At 37.3% G+C, this 15,430-nt stretch overlaps 1 protein-coding gene across 1 annotated transcript in view; it reads right to left on the bottom strand.

Annotated features, from left to right (window-relative positions):
• Positions 1-344: 344 nt before the first annotated feature.
• SLC12A2 (solute carrier family 12 member 2) overlaps positions 345-15,430 on the bottom strand; it is a gene marked incomplete at both ends in the record, with an annotated part of 68,506 nt that continues 53,420 nt past the window's right edge. The window contains 11 exons of the mRNA XM_082013372.1: positions 345-480; positions 1,402-1,469; positions 3,912-4,047; positions 6,273-6,359; positions 6,850-6,961; positions 7,133-7,255; positions 8,796-8,843; positions 9,537-9,677; positions 11,858-11,937; positions 13,881-13,987; positions 14,193-14,333. Coding sequence (XP_081869498.1) covers positions 345-480; positions 1,402-1,469; positions 3,912-4,047; positions 6,273-6,359; positions 6,850-6,961; positions 7,133-7,255; positions 8,796-8,843; positions 9,537-9,677; positions 11,858-11,937; positions 13,881-13,987; positions 14,193-14,333 — 1,179 coding nt within the window. The remainder of the gene's footprint in view (positions 481-1,401; positions 1,470-3,911; positions 4,048-6,272; positions 6,360-6,849; positions 6,962-7,132; positions 7,256-8,795; positions 8,844-9,536; positions 9,678-11,857; positions 11,938-13,880; positions 13,988-14,192; positions 14,334-15,430) is intronic.

Raw genomic sequence — 15,430 nt, forward strand, 5'->3', positions numbered from 1 at the left:
AGGCTAAAAGGCTTTTATAAATCTATAATCCTTTCATTGATCAAAAATAAAACATTTTATTGCTGCTATTCAAATAGCAAACAAAAAGCTTGTCTTGTTCCTCATTCTAACAAGGAATCCTCCCCCATTAAGCAAGATTAAATTACAGAAAATACAGAATAAAACTGAAGATGTCACAACTTTAGAAATACAGTGACTTTCCTTGTGTGCTTTCAAGTCAGTGAAATAGTGAAAGAAGAGTCACTTTTTGCCTTTGTGATGTTAATAAACTATAGACCATGTCAGTCACTCTCCCCTGGGCACTGAAGTACCATTTCATTGTAGCTGTCCTATGCGCAGTACTCTTAGGAATAGAAGGTAAGAACACTCTGATGATTCCCACGAACAAGGAGAATTGGTGGCAGATCTTTAGAAAGAGCTTCTAACCAGGCCATGTATAGTGCACTAGAAACTGCACCTTTTCGTGCAACTGGCAAACTCCTACAATTCACAAGAAAAGAAAAAGCATTCAACAATTAGAAAAATCTGGTGGAGTACAAGTCATATCATATAAATATGAAAGTATGAATCTGCAAAGAGGTAGATACTAAGTCAAATTTCCTAACCTTTTTAGTTTCTATTTCCTCAGAATTCAGTTAATTAGTTGAGACTTCATATCTTAAGCACCATAGGCCTTTACATCTATTCACCCCTCACTTTTGGCCTCTTACCACCATTTCGTGTTGAGGTAGCTTAATGGAGAATTCTCCTCCACCCAAGAGAGTTTCTTGGAAGACTCTTCAAGATTTTAAAATACAGCTTTTTCCTTACCATGCCAGGTTGGTGCAGTTTAATATTCCTTCTCACAATCCCCCCAAAACATGCCCAAACTCTTTTATTTCCAAAGAACTACTGTAAGTCTATTTGCCCTACTCAAACTTCCTTTGTAGCATTACTTCATGGAGCTCTGTAGCAGGCTCCTGAAGAAAAACACAGCAAAGAAATCTACAATCTCTGTTCTGCTTGTTTAGACCAAAAGTAATTCCATGGAAATCCAACAGCAGGATGATGATCTAACTTTATCTAGAGAGATTTCCTAGAAAAAGAACTGAAAGGAAGGACCTGAAAAAGAGGGGAATAGGTAGCATGTGGGAGTGGAAGGAATGTGAGAATCCTGAGCTGCACTACAAATGTGAAGGTAATCACCTGAAGCAGTGTATCAGAAGCACGAAATTACACAGGCCTTTTTATTCATTTCTATAGTAGCTCCATACTTCTAATAAACACTTTCAGCACTGAAACATTCTTCCGTAATTCTGTATTTTAATGCCAAGGCACAGGCTTTTGCCTAACCTGTATTTACATATATTTCAAATTACAGTTCTATCTCAATTACAGTAACAGTACAAATCATTTACTTACATGACAATGATGTTAGCTGTACTTGAATGTTCTTTCAGCAACTCATTTAGCCTAATCTGGCGATAAGTCTGTAATTAAAATGAAACTTTTTAGGAAGATCTTTTATATAAACTACAAAAAGTTAATTTATTCAAGAAAAATTAAAAACAGTTGTGATCAATTGGTATGAGTCATTTACAGAAAGCATGTACTGCTACCTCAGTTTGGCAACTCATTCACTTTTCCAAAACACCTATGGTTGCAAGACTGGGAGATAAAGCAGTAAGCTTAGAATGTGCAAACAAGCCAAGTACTATGAAGGCTAATTTTAAGATAGTTCCTCCAATAATGATACCATCTTCCATAGCACCTAGAAGCAAGAGCCCCCTTATGATCTCTTCACGGTTCTTTTAACTATATCTTACAAACTTATAGTGAGCAGGTCTTACGGAAGTGAAGCCGCATCTCCATTTGGTAACCCTATCTCCATAACAGGCCTCCCTTTTTTTGCTACCCTATCCTATCTTAAATCTCAGGTAGCTTCCTCAGTAATTTTCCGTTCTTTTTTATGTCAACTAACTTTCTAGCAAACATTTCGAGTTAACCACTAACAGAGTTTAATATCTTCACCAATGACAGACAGTGGGATCGAGTGCACTCTCAGCAAGTTTGCAGACGACACCAAGCTGAGTGATGTGGTTGACACGCCTGAGGGACACGATGCCATTCAAAGGGACCTGGGCAGGCTTGAGGAATGGGCCCCTGTGAACCTCATGAGGTTCAACAAGACCAAGTGCAGGGTCCTGCAACTGGGTCAGGGCAACCCGTGGCAGTTGTTGTACAGGCTGGGGGATGAGAGGATCGAGAGCAGCCCTGCCAAGAAGGACTTGGGGGTACTGGTGGATGAAAAGCTGGATATGAGCCAGCAATGTGCGCTCACAGCCCAGAAGGCCAACTGCATCCTGGGCTGCATCCAAAGAAGCGTGGCCAGCAGGTCAAGGGAGGGGATTCTGCCCTTCTACTCCACTCTAGTGAAACACCACCTGCAGTCCCGTGTTTGGCTCTGGAGCCCTCAGCACAGGAAAGACATGGACCTGTTGGAGAGGGTCCAGAGGAGGGCCACAAAAATGATCAGAGGGATGGAACAACTCTCCTGTGAAGAAAGGCTGAGAGAGTTGAGGTTGCTTAGCCTGGAGAAGAGAAGGCTCCAGGGAGACCTTATTGCAGCCTGCCAGTACTTAAAGGGGGCTTATAAGAAAGATGGGGACAGACTTTTTAGCAGTGCCTGTTGTAGTGATCGGACAAGGGGTAATGTTTTTAAACTAGAAGAGGGTAGATTTCGACTAGATAGAAGGAAGATATTTTTCACACTGAGGATGGTGAAACACTGGAACAGGTTGCCCAGACTGGTGGTAGATGCCCCATCCCTGGAAGCTTTCAAGGTCAAGGTGGACTGGGCTCTGAGCAACCTGATCTAGTTGAAGATGTCCCTGCTCCTTGCAGAGGGGTTGCACTAGATGACCTTTAGAGGCCCCTTCCAACCAAAGTATTCTACGATTCCATGATTTCTCACAGTTCTGTTGTTCTTAGATGAGCTGAAGTCTAGTTAGCCTGCACTCTAGTTTCCACAAAAACAATTAAGCGATCAGTAGACAAAAGAATAAATCACTTTGACTGAAATGAGTTTTGGTGGTGTTTGAAAAACAGCAAGGCAATCAAGTCTTGATAAAGTAATGATAAATTTATCATTAATGATAAAATAACTGACCTTTATGAAATCTCCCCCCCAGCTCCTTGGTAATATGCAGCAGCTGGCAGTCAATCTGTACCTACCTGTTAAAAAGATTCCTGCTTCCCCCCCTTACAATGCAGAACAACCATTCCCATTTCTGCTCTACTGCAAATCCTCACATAAGTTGTAAAAACCCAGACAGGAAAAAGAAGATAAGGGTGGAATATACTCGGGACCATCTTGAAAAACTTAGAACTCTAGATCACTGAAACTTTAAGTAGTCTTTCTTTAGATACTTGTCTGCATCTGCATCCTGTTACAGTATGCTACCTGAGTCTCCTCCATAGAAGCACTCGAGAAGGAATACCTCTGATGCATCTATGCTGCACAACTGCATGGGGAAAAAATGTCAACCCTTTAACTGCTCCGTAACACCACAATTAGATGTGGTGTATTGTTGGGGTTTTTTTCTAATAATGAAGCAAAAAAAATGTTAGTTTGGTCAAAAAAAGTCAAACAAACAGCTGAATATAGACCATATTCTTCTAAATTAACTGCTGAAATACTGTAGGAAAGCCATTTAGCCCCCACCCCCCGCAAATGCAGAAACATTTCTTTCTTCTTTTTTTTTGGTGAACAACTTAAAAGGTTTTAAATGCTCCTTTCCATCAGCTATTCATAAAGACAGCTATGGAAGAGAGAGAACAACAAGAATTAACTTACTGGTATCACATCCACAAATGCAGTAGGAGGAAAAAGTTCAACAACATTTAACATAACACTCTAAAGAATACAGAACCTTTGTTTTGTAAAGCTCAAGTTCATTATCTGTTATCCTCCATGGTTCATCCTCCTTCATTTTATCTGCAACTTCTTGTTCTTTATCGTCTTCATGAAGTCGGAAGGGCTCTATCATTTCTTCAAAAGCTGCAATACTGGAACAATTAAGTGAACAGCCATATTAAAACAGATATGGGTCTATATGTCAGCAATGACTTAAATGGTATCAGAAAGCAAGTTTTCATCACCATGTAAAAATAAAGTGGACTGAAATTTTTTCGCTGCCAATTGTAGTTAGAACATCAAATCAGCTATTTGTATAGGCAGATATTGTAACTCAACAAACAGTTAGGGACACCTGTAGGAGCTTTCACTGTTCATCATGCAACTAAATATAAAGTTTTAGCCATTAAAAAAAACAAACCAGACAACTTTTGCTAAATTGTTTGAAAGTTGAAAAGTACTATCTTATAAAACGTATAGTAACTCACAGTAGCTTCTTCAGAATCAAATTTGAAAGAGAGAGAGTTGTATGTCACACTAAAAAAAAATAGCTATCAAGTCTCATGCTAGTGCCTTTAAGGTTTTGGCTTTGATATTTTTATTTTGCTTCTTTTTAATCTTTCCAGTACAGTCTGAGAGCCACATTCAAATACAAGTAACCACAGCCACCTTGTTTAGTCTTCGTGTTGCACTTGTTAGAATATGAGGTGTTACTTTGAATTTACTTGAACTTTAGCAAGAACTTCAAAAGAAAACCTTCTGAAGACCAAAGAGGCAATCATTTCCACTAGAATGAACAACTTATATTACCCTACTTTCTCTTACCGCCTTAGGATACTTGAACAGCAAACAAAGACTGCCACAACTTATGAAAGTAACTTGTTTTGAATAACCCCACAATGTGAGATGTGAGGAAAATAAGATTTTTAGGGGACCAAACTGAAATGTATGGCCTTACATCCAATGAAGTAACTGCATTTTGATGCTATTGGAATGTTTTTTTATAAATATGACAAGGCAGTGCCAGTCTTCTGTGGTTGCAAATTACAGTGTGGGAAGTTTAAAAATCATTAAGGAATACCTCTTAGGATATATTGTAATATCAGTATGTGTAACATGGTAGCTTCTGTATAGTTAAAGACTCTCCCCGTGCCCATTTTCTAACTGAGATTCTTGTTCCTCCAGGAAACCCTCACACTACCAAAAACCCCATCTTTTTTTCTACCCTTTGTGGTCTTTGCTTAAGTTAGTTCACCTTCACTAAAAAGGAAAAACCAAATGTGATCTGCTATTTTTTGTCTGAACAAAAAGAAGTATTAATAATATTCTGTTACACAGCACAGCAACTGTTGAAAATAAAACATCATACACTTAGTTTGCAGGTATTGCTAGTGCTCACTGGTATCTTAGAATGGATATATTGTGGGGAATGTATCTCTTCCACAGAGACAAAAAAAATGCTCTCAGAAGAAATAACTCATGGATCACTTCTACAAAATAAAAATAATTCCATGTAATTCTACAGTCTCAGCTTTTTATGCATAACTGGATGCTACCTCTAAGTTTACACATTTTACAGTAGCAGGCTCCGAGGAGCAAAGATATCAAAAAAAAGTCAGAGTGCCAGAAGTACTCTACCGATTTAGTGCCTTGATATAGTCTATACATTTAAGAAAATGTAATTAAAAAGCAAGGTGTTAAAAAAATGCATATTAGCATTTACCATTTACCTAAGTTGTAAAACAGCATTTCCTAGTTTGCATGATATCAAATTATTCAGATGTCAAATTATGCATATCCATGCAAAAGGTATTTTTACAACTTCAACATACTAAAGACAACTTGGAAGGGAAAGGAGAATAATATTTTTAGATCTTACACGTGCTGTTATAAATTTGTACTGAAAGCCATCTACAATTAATATGTTTTGAACTTTAAAAACACAAATATCACATGTATGATCATTCCTGTGTAAATTAGAAGTCCAAGCAATTTAAAAAAACCCAAAATATAGATCAGCCTATTTGAAGACCAAGCTTTGTTACATTAAACTAAGACTTCAAGTAAGATAAAGACCATTTAAGGTTTTGTGAGCACGTCTCTTTTTAAAGAAGACTGCTCCAGACAAATTGCATTTTTTAGAGAATATTTTTCTAAATTTAGTGTTACAGTCTAAGGACCAGAGATTTAAAAAATACAAAATTCTGTACTCTTGGATGTAGAAGTTACTGCTTAATTTACTTCCTGTATCTTTGTGAAACACTATGTCATAGGAACTACTCTATCAAAACTGTTATACAGGAAAGAATGAAGTAGTCTAAATTAATGAAAGACAGAGTGTTCAACTAACAAACAAGTTGGGTTATTTGAGACTTACTTTTCCTTCTTTGGCTTAGTATTAATATCCCCAAGAACCATAATGTCCGAGAAGTCTATCCGAAATTTGCTGAGCAAAGTAGCCATCCTATATCAGAAAAACAAGCCTTTATACATGATCAGAATTTTAATTATTTCACAGGGTAAACTTATAGCTGTTTGATAATAAAAACACTAAGTTGGGGGGGTGGGGGAGGCAACTTAATTGTAATAGGGAAAAAAAAAATCAAATTGACCTGGCATATGGCTATAAATCAACAACATGCTTTGGGAAATAAAAAGCACATTACAAAACCATAATACTAAGAGAAGACCTCTCCCTTAAAGACAACCTCAGAAAATATTTGAAAAAGAAAATGTTAGTGTCAGACAATGCTGCAGAAAAATTAGTTTAACTTGAAGTATCTCATCCAAAACAATCTGGGGGAAATGGAATATTTTTTGGAGAAAGGGAATAGAATATGATTACACCTCAACCAAAGAACAACTGAAAGAAGGCTACTAGGAAGAGAAAGGAATCTACTGTGTAATATACTTTATTAGCATATTTGAAATGAAATTTTTAAAGGTAAACTTACGCTCTTCTGTCATGATCAATCCTATTTATTTTTCCACCAATGAAAACTCTGATCTTACAGTCTTTCCACTTCTTCTTGGTTGTAAGAAGATACGGAATCAACAGTGTCAAACCTGCATTTTGACCAGAATTTGGGAATGATTCAGAAAACAGCACTGTGTTAAGAGGTTAATAGTACAAATCTGTAATCTATTTATGAACTGACTGAAAGACATCTATTAACAATTCAAAATCACATTAACAATTGTGTTCAACATTAGTTTTTAAAGTATAAAGCACATTACCTCCATCATCAAAGAGCCACCAGACATCAATATTGCTTTTGCCTTGTTTCTTCTGAAACTGAGTACTAGCATCAAGAAGTCTTTGGTCAGCCAAGTTTAAAGGGGAAGATGGGCTCTTTGAATCTGGAAAAAAGTATAATGAAATTTCATTTTTTAACTGTTTTGCTTAATCACGTTGAAATTAATCAAATGCAGCTTCTTAATATTTTGTGATATGTCTAAGTTTAGATAAAAATTGTTTCTTCCCTCTCAACCCAACTCCAAATGTTGATTGAAAGGCTGTAAGCTGAGCTATATTTAGGGAGTCTGCAAACTCCTAACTTCAGAAGTTAAAGACTTAAACCTCAAAGTCATTTAGCAGACATTTGACAAATAAAGGATCTATAAGATCTTTATAAAGTCATTTGCCTAGACAATTTAACTAACCTTACATGCATACTTGAAAGCATTAGGTCATGCACTGTTGCTACCTCTTGCATATGACAAAACTTCCCTAAAAATATGTAAATACTAATTTACGAATAAATATCATGTCCCAAGCACTTTTCTGCTTTCCATAAATCCATTTTTATTTAAGCATGTGGTGAAATTAAATGCTAGTTCTGCATATTGGAATTCCGGTTTTTGCAACAAGTACTGTTTTTGTATGCAAGACTCTGAAGTACAATATAGACTATTTTGTAACAAAGTTATTGTATTCGCTGAGAACAAAAACAACGATGGCATTTTCAATTAGATTAATACAGCTACGGAAAAAAATAACCCCTTTCCCTTAATTAAAACCTCAGTTTGAACAAGAGCCAGGAGTCTGATATTCATCTCAGTCCTTATTTTATTAGGAATTTTTAAATGTAAATCAGTCACAGATGTACTCTACATTAATATACTACTTTATTGCATACTGGGACTTCTTCCAGACTGCCATCTTGTGTTTTAATAATGGAAAGTGAGATTACATCTTGAAGCACAACAGCTTCTAGCTGTTGACATTATGAAGAAAATGTCAAAAAAGTTAGATGAATCTTAGTTAAGGCAAAAATATTTCGTTAACTCAAAAAAGTCTGAAATAAACCAGGAACTGAAAACTGCTCAGCTGATCTCTCAAAATGCTGTTTATTTGAATGACTACTTTGCAGTATTTCAGATGTTGATCTCACTGATTGGCTATATTATGCCTTAATTTGCAAATTATTGAACAGTTCCAAGTAACAGAGTAACAACTATGGCTTCAGGAGATCTACTGAACAGACTGATGGAGCACTTCCACTATACCATTAGAAAATGTTTCCCTTACTCCTAGATCAAGTAAGGGCCAGACAGGTACCGGAGACACAGAGAACTAAGCAAGCTCCACAACACCCTTCAAGTATTACCTAAGAACACAACTTAAAAAAAAAAAAATTCCAACATTCATATCTTGGACACATGCACAATTCTTTCTCAGTAGCAACTTGTTCTGGGAATTTCCACAAAGTTGCATTTTTCCATAGCCTAATCCCTAAAGATGAAGCACGTCCCAAATCAGATATGAAGAAACAAATTAACGCTGCATGGTTGATACTTTCCTGTCTCTCATATGTATGTGTAGAAAGGAATACAAAAGGAGAACTGAAATTAACAATGCGAAAGAATGATTTAACACAAAAACGTGGAAAATGCCTGCCTTTTTTCAACAGTGGTTGTGTTGGAGTCTTTCCATCCTCGTCCTCCTCTGGAAGATTTTTAAAGATACAAAATAGAAAGGTTAATTTCCTTTGTGATGTTAGTGAAAACACTACTAGGGTATATAAAAAAAAATTAGAAAATAAAGATGTAGAATGAAATGGATTTTCATACAAAGAAAAGCACACAAAGACAGTCTACAAGATTCTGAGATTTATTTGTACTTTAGAAAAAAAAAAAAAAATCACATTGCTTATGTAATAGTTAAGTCACTCCAAGCTTTTACTTTAAAAAGAAGAGGGAAGCTGGTTATTGTCATGTCAAAGTATCCTGAATGACTTGTGTTTGTTAGCATGCATAATATTCTAGTCTGATGTGAAAAAAACTTCATAAATTTAGCAGCCTTCATATCACACTTAATATATAGATGTGTAGTGCTATTCTCAAGCTATTTTTAGCGCCTGTCAATCTCCTTAACAAAGAAAATCCATTGCAGGTCATTGTCTACCACCTGTTGTATTTAGAGGACTAGACATGAAAGATTTATTTTACATACTGGTAAGGTCTAAACCAAAGTACTTAAGTGATTAGACATCAATGGCTAGAAAAACATGACACATTTCTGTTACACAGACACAAAAATCCCTTAAATAATTCCTTGGTGAGAGGAGAGAGGAACTGAAGCGGGAATGAGAGAGAGAAAGAGCAAGAAATTGAATTTCATTGATAACTAGCAAATTACCTTTATGTAGAGTGGGAGTTCTTTCACTAGATGATGGAGCAAAAGCTATAGAAGTGTCTGTCTCAGCCTTCTTGCTATAATCTACTTTTACTATGACATCCTTGGTACATGGAGATTTTTCTTGGGATGACAGTAACTCCTCTGTGAGAAAGCAAAGAAACTCATTATAAACCACTTAGTTGTTCCAGGTGGTATCAGTAGAAGTATGTTACTATACTGAGATGGTTCACAGTTTGTTAAACTCTACTGCAACTGTTATGCTATGGCAAAAAGGGACCAGGGGGTAAGGCAGAAAACAACAACAAAATTTTATATGAACTGCCTCAGAGTACAGAGACGCTCCTCCTCTGAGCAGAGCTGTAATTTCCTGCTACTTCCTTCCCAGATTTTGGGTGTTGATTGCACTGCCACAGGCTAAACGTAAAACAGAACTAGCTAATACTGAGGGAGTACACTAGGAGGCAAAAAAATTACTTGCTGAAACATTTTCCATTTCCACTCTAGGAGGAAGATGAGCCTTAGACAAGGCCCAGACCAAGCATCTCACAGACAAGTTTTTTTTCCATATTTGGCTTCAGTGGAGCTACTTGGTAGCTGCCAGAGGTAAAGGAAACTCACAGGTGCCAGTGGATACTAAGACTCCTTAATACACCTTGGTGTTAGTCCCAGTCTTCTCAGCAGTGATGTTTTCACACTGCAGGTTCACTCCCTGCAGTTTCTAATACTCCTCTGCCCTTTTGCACACAGTGACAGGCCTTCTCTCTCTCCAAATCCCAAGACATTCACATGTTTCCAGTGGAGGAACAACCACTAATGAAGGGCTTCCTTCATTATTCTGCTTGAAATTTAACTAAGATTATACCATTTGGCTTAAGACCACTACCTACAAAGCATAACCAAGTCTTGTTCAGTATCTCCGGTCTTGTTCAATATCTTTATTGATGATCTGGATGAGGGGATTGAGTGCTCCCTCAGTAAGTTTGCAGATGACACCAAGCTGGGTGGGAGTGTTGATCTGCTGGAGGGTAGGAGGGCTCTGCAGAGGGATCTGGACAGGCTGGATCGATGGGCAGAGGTCAACTGTATGAAGTTTAATAAGGCCAAGTGCTGGGTCCTGCACTTGGGTCACAACAGCCCCATGCAACACGACAGTCTTGGGGAAAAGTGGCTGGAGAGCTGCCCAGCGGAAAGGGACCTGGGGGTGTTGGTTGACAGCCAGCTGAACATGAGCCAGCGTGTGCCCAGGTGGCCAAGAAGGCCAACAGCGTCCTGGCCTGTATCAGAAATAGTGTGGCCAGCAGGAGTAGGGAAGTGATTGTGCCCCTGTACTCGGCACTGGTGGGGCCACACCTTGAATACTGTGTTCAGTTTTGGGCCCCTCACTACAAGAAGGACGTTGAGGTGCTTAAGCATGTCCAAAGAAGGACAACGAAGCTGGTCAGGGGTCTGGACCACACGTCTTAAGAGGAGCGGCTGAGGGCACTGGGGTTGTTCAGTCTGCAGAAGAGGCGGCTGAGGGGAGACCTTATTGCTCTGTACAACTACCTGAAAGGGGGTTGTGGTGACATGGGTGTTCATCTCTTCTCCCAAGTAACCAGCGATAGGAGAAGAGGAAATGTCCTCCAGTTGCGCCAGGGAAGTTTAGATTGGATATTAGGAAAAATTTCTTAACCGAGAGAGTGGTCAAGCATTGGAACAGGCTGCCCAGGGAGGTGGTGGAGTCACCATCTCTGGAAGCGTTCAAAAAACGTGTGGATGTGGCGCTTCAGGACATGGTTTAGGGGACATGGTGGCGTTGGGTTAATGGTTGGACTTGATGATCTTGAAGGTCCTTTCCAACCTTAGTGATTCTGTGATTCTGCTGAAAATAGAAAACCTTTCCAAACTTAAGACAGACTACTGCTGAGGTCTCTAAATTAATGTGTGTAGGGATTTGCAACCTGCAGCAGACCCACAGCATTCTCAGATCATACAACATTTGTTGTGATTTTCATGGTTTCTAGACTTGAGTCCCAAATACTTGATACCAATTTGGCAGCCTCTTCAATTTGTTTCAGTAAAATCCTTGGGAAGCAACTATACACAGCTTACAAATACAGAAAACTGAAACACACAGAAAACCAAGTTCTGTAGCTGAACATGGATTATTCTTAATTTACGTTTCAGACTTAGTAATTTCAGTGATCTTTAATTCTATAAGATGGTTGGTGTTTTGGTTTGTTGGTTTTTTTAATAACTTATTTTCATTTAGTGTTTTCAGATAGCAGTGTTAAAAGGTAATTAGAACAGCTATTCACCAGATGAAAAAAAAATAATCCTACCTTGGCCCTGAAGGTGAGAAATGTCCAGGCCCTCCTTCAGGCGGATGACAACTACACCATACTGAACATCAAAGGCATCACTAAACAAAAGGAACAAAAATAAAAAATTTTACAACTTCTTCTTTCCCAACAGATCTACTATACAAACCCTCAAACAAATTCCAGTGACTAAACACTGTCATTTAAACTCCCAAATCATAAATTTGTGTTACAATTTCAGTTTCAATTTCAAACTATCAATTGCATCAGTGAACTGTACACCATATCCTGAAAAGCAACACATGGAAAGGACATCTATTCCCCCTCTTCCCTCTCTCCCCTGTGTAAACAAAGATTAAATAAAAGCAACATGAACAGGTCAGTCAAGTTCTGCACAGATGATGACAAGATGCACTGAGAAATCTAAATTTTTATCTCCTCCCATCAATAGAGGGATTTATTTTGCGTAGATCTCCTAGATCTAAGAACTAAAATTTTCTGATGTCTTTCCAAAACATTTGTGTATTAAAAACACCTATGAAGTTGTAATTTAGTATCAAATTATCTGTAAATTAGCTATAATGTGCCTATTTCCATTATATCTGATGGGGAAAGCACTAGCTTCTTTAAAAAATAAATTAAAAGGGAAAACTTCATTATTGTAGAAACAAGCAAAACCCTGAATAGGGACGAGTAAACTGGAGTAAAATGAATGACAAAAAAACCCCCAAGTTATAAGACAAAAAAACATGAACTTAACCATAGCATACAGTTTGCATTAGCCATTAATCATCAGTCCTTTTAATATAGATACCTCATTATAAACCATAGATTGGAGAACTCCCTCCCACATCATTTCCACAGACAGAAATTTCTCAAGATTTCACTCATTAAACACTTCTCTTTAGAAGCAGTAAGAATTGATTAGAAATGTTCAAAGTATCAACATATTCTATAATAAATGCAAGAAAAATTGAGGTTGATTTAAGATGATCTTTTGTCCATTACTGAACATTTTAAATTCATTATTTAATTTGTTAAATCTGTAAAGATTAGATGTGTTTCCTATTGTGTGCTTCAGAAGCTTCCAATTTTCCAGCGTTTTCCAAAATACACTTGACCTATAGTTACTACCTCCTGAGATTTCTCTTTCAGGATGTGGAGAACCACATGGCTTGTTAGCTTTGACAGATCTTCCAGCACAAGCCATTCAAAAATAAAACAGGAAAAAAAGAAAAACCAAGAACTAAACAACAAGTTTCCATATTTTTCACTGCATTTGGTGCTCCTGCTTTTCTCTTAAAGAACAGGGAGAGTGGGATGGTATGAATTTTTCCCTTTTCTAATCTCTGCCTATAATCTCCCATCTTCTCTTTCTTTCAAATGCAAAGTAAATGAGAAGTGTAAAGCAGAAATGAAGTGGACTAAGCAGCACATAAGGAAAACAAAAAACCCTCTGTATTAAGTGCAAGAAGCAAGTTTCAGGTTTCTTAAGTGTTTGTAGCACAAGTTATTCTATTAAATTTTTCAGCCAGAACTGGTCTGCCTTTCAGTGGTGTTAAATTACACTAGGGTTTCCTTTCCCATCTCCTTTTTGGCTTTTGGGTGACAGTGCTGTGTATCTTGCAAGTAAAATACTTCTTGTATATGAAAGCAAGGTTTAACGAAGATACAACTTCAGCACAAGCACCGATTCATTCTCTACTACACTTAATCTGTACAGGAGAAGGTTAGGAAGAACCTTTCAAAGGAAACTATGCTTTAAAGAATTCAGCAGGCTGGCATGTAAGACACTAGTTCCATCTCTAAAGATGGTTAACTCTTAGACCACTGTCGCAAGTCTTTCTAGATACAGAGAGAATTATATACAAGTCTGATCTTTTTAAACTATGACGACTTGCTTATTAATTTCTGTATCAGAAAAAAAATATTGCAGACTGTTGGATAAGCAATATGGAAAATCTGAGTCTAGAACCAAGATCTTCTTATTACCAAACCTACTGAAATGGAACGTAAGAGCTACAGCTCCGCATTTTCTACTTACTGGAATAAATTTATATAGGTTTCAACATCTCTCATGTCACCTTGTCTCCAGTTTTTCTTAAATCCAACAACAAGGGTGTTAGGTCTCATTCTACCCAGACCAGCAGCCTAAAAACAAAAAATGTTTCAATAACATGGTTTTAAAAAACAATTAAAGGTTTGATTATTTTCTTGAGCAGAAAACAAACTATTTTTCACCAAAGTTTTAAGATAACTTTACAAAGTTAAAATACTTCAAAGTATAAACACACTTCCAATTTTGATGTTCATCTTCACCACTTTCATTAAAAAAAAAAAATTGAGAGAGGTGTACCTGCATTAAGTATTGTCCTCCATCCCTCAAGTCCTCTGCATGCACTGGTGCATAGAAAGCCTTCATCTTGTTTTTAATTAGCCATCGCTGATATTTAGCCAAATCAGTTGCCAGTTCCTTCATGGCTTGCCTCCGAGGACCCTTTCAAAATAAGGAAATAAAATCTTAGCAGCAGCAAAGAGCGGACCAGATTCTTATTTTTAGGAAGAGGGTTACTCAAGCTTTAACTTCCCCAGCAGGTGGCACAAGCATAACGAAGTTCTAAAAGGAAAGGACTTTGTAATAAAACATACACAGATACAGGATGACTTAGTATTAGGCTTTATGGAGTATTTGTTTCAAGCCATACAAGTGTGCCTCTGTACATAATCCTAATCAGAAAGCCTTTGTCACAATAGTGTTACTTCTGAAGCTTTATGTTGCAGTCAAAGTCATCTGCTCTTTAAATACTTTCTTTTTATTACTTCCATGAGGACGAATCATTGCGTTCCTCCTAGACATCAAAATGCAGAATACAGGATGAGGTATAATCAAGAACCAAGTGTCCCAGTTTTTGCAGAAGGATACAGACTCTGACCAAATGGTCAGTTAGTAGTGTCATCCTTCTTGTAGAAAAGCAACTTTAAAAAGAGAGAGGATATCCTTCCAGAAAATCTCTAATCAGAATCACTTTCCTGCAAGAAGGATGACACTACCTTATTCTTTTCAGTTACAGCCCTACTTTTGAAAGGCGTAATTCCATCTACGATATCTTACCTCTCTAGTTATTACTCAGTTTCTGTCCTTTGCACTCACTGAAATTTCACGTTTGCATAGACAGGAATTAAAACAATTAAAGTTTCTGAAGACAAAACTGGCCAATATTTGCTTCACAAAATGTACGTTCTGTGGAGTGCATAAACTTGATTGCTCTTAGCTGTTCATTAGATCAGAAGCAGGTCATATTTAGTTAAGTGTGGTAAATTTAAACATCCTTAAGAATAATCAATTCTTTTCTGTAAAGTTACACTTGCTTAAATGTTCTTAATGATGTGACAGAAAAAGTTTGGCCTTAAAATATGAAGCTGAACTACACAATCCTGATACGCTAAAACATACTTCCAACGTTTATTAGAGATGCAACAGCCTCTCTGTAGCTAACTGAAGTTCTGATACAGATCATAGTATAACAGCCACCTTGTATCACAGTTAAGACAGCTCATGACAAGCGTGATTTTAAAGAATAGTTACCAGAAGCT

The sequence above is a fragment of the Phaethon aethereus genome, assembly GCF_964289735.1.
Source record: "Phaethon aethereus genome assembly, chromosome: Z".
NCBI classification, from domain to species: domain Eukaryota; kingdom Metazoa; phylum Chordata; class Aves; order Phaethontiformes; family Phaethontidae; genus Phaethon; species Phaethon aethereus.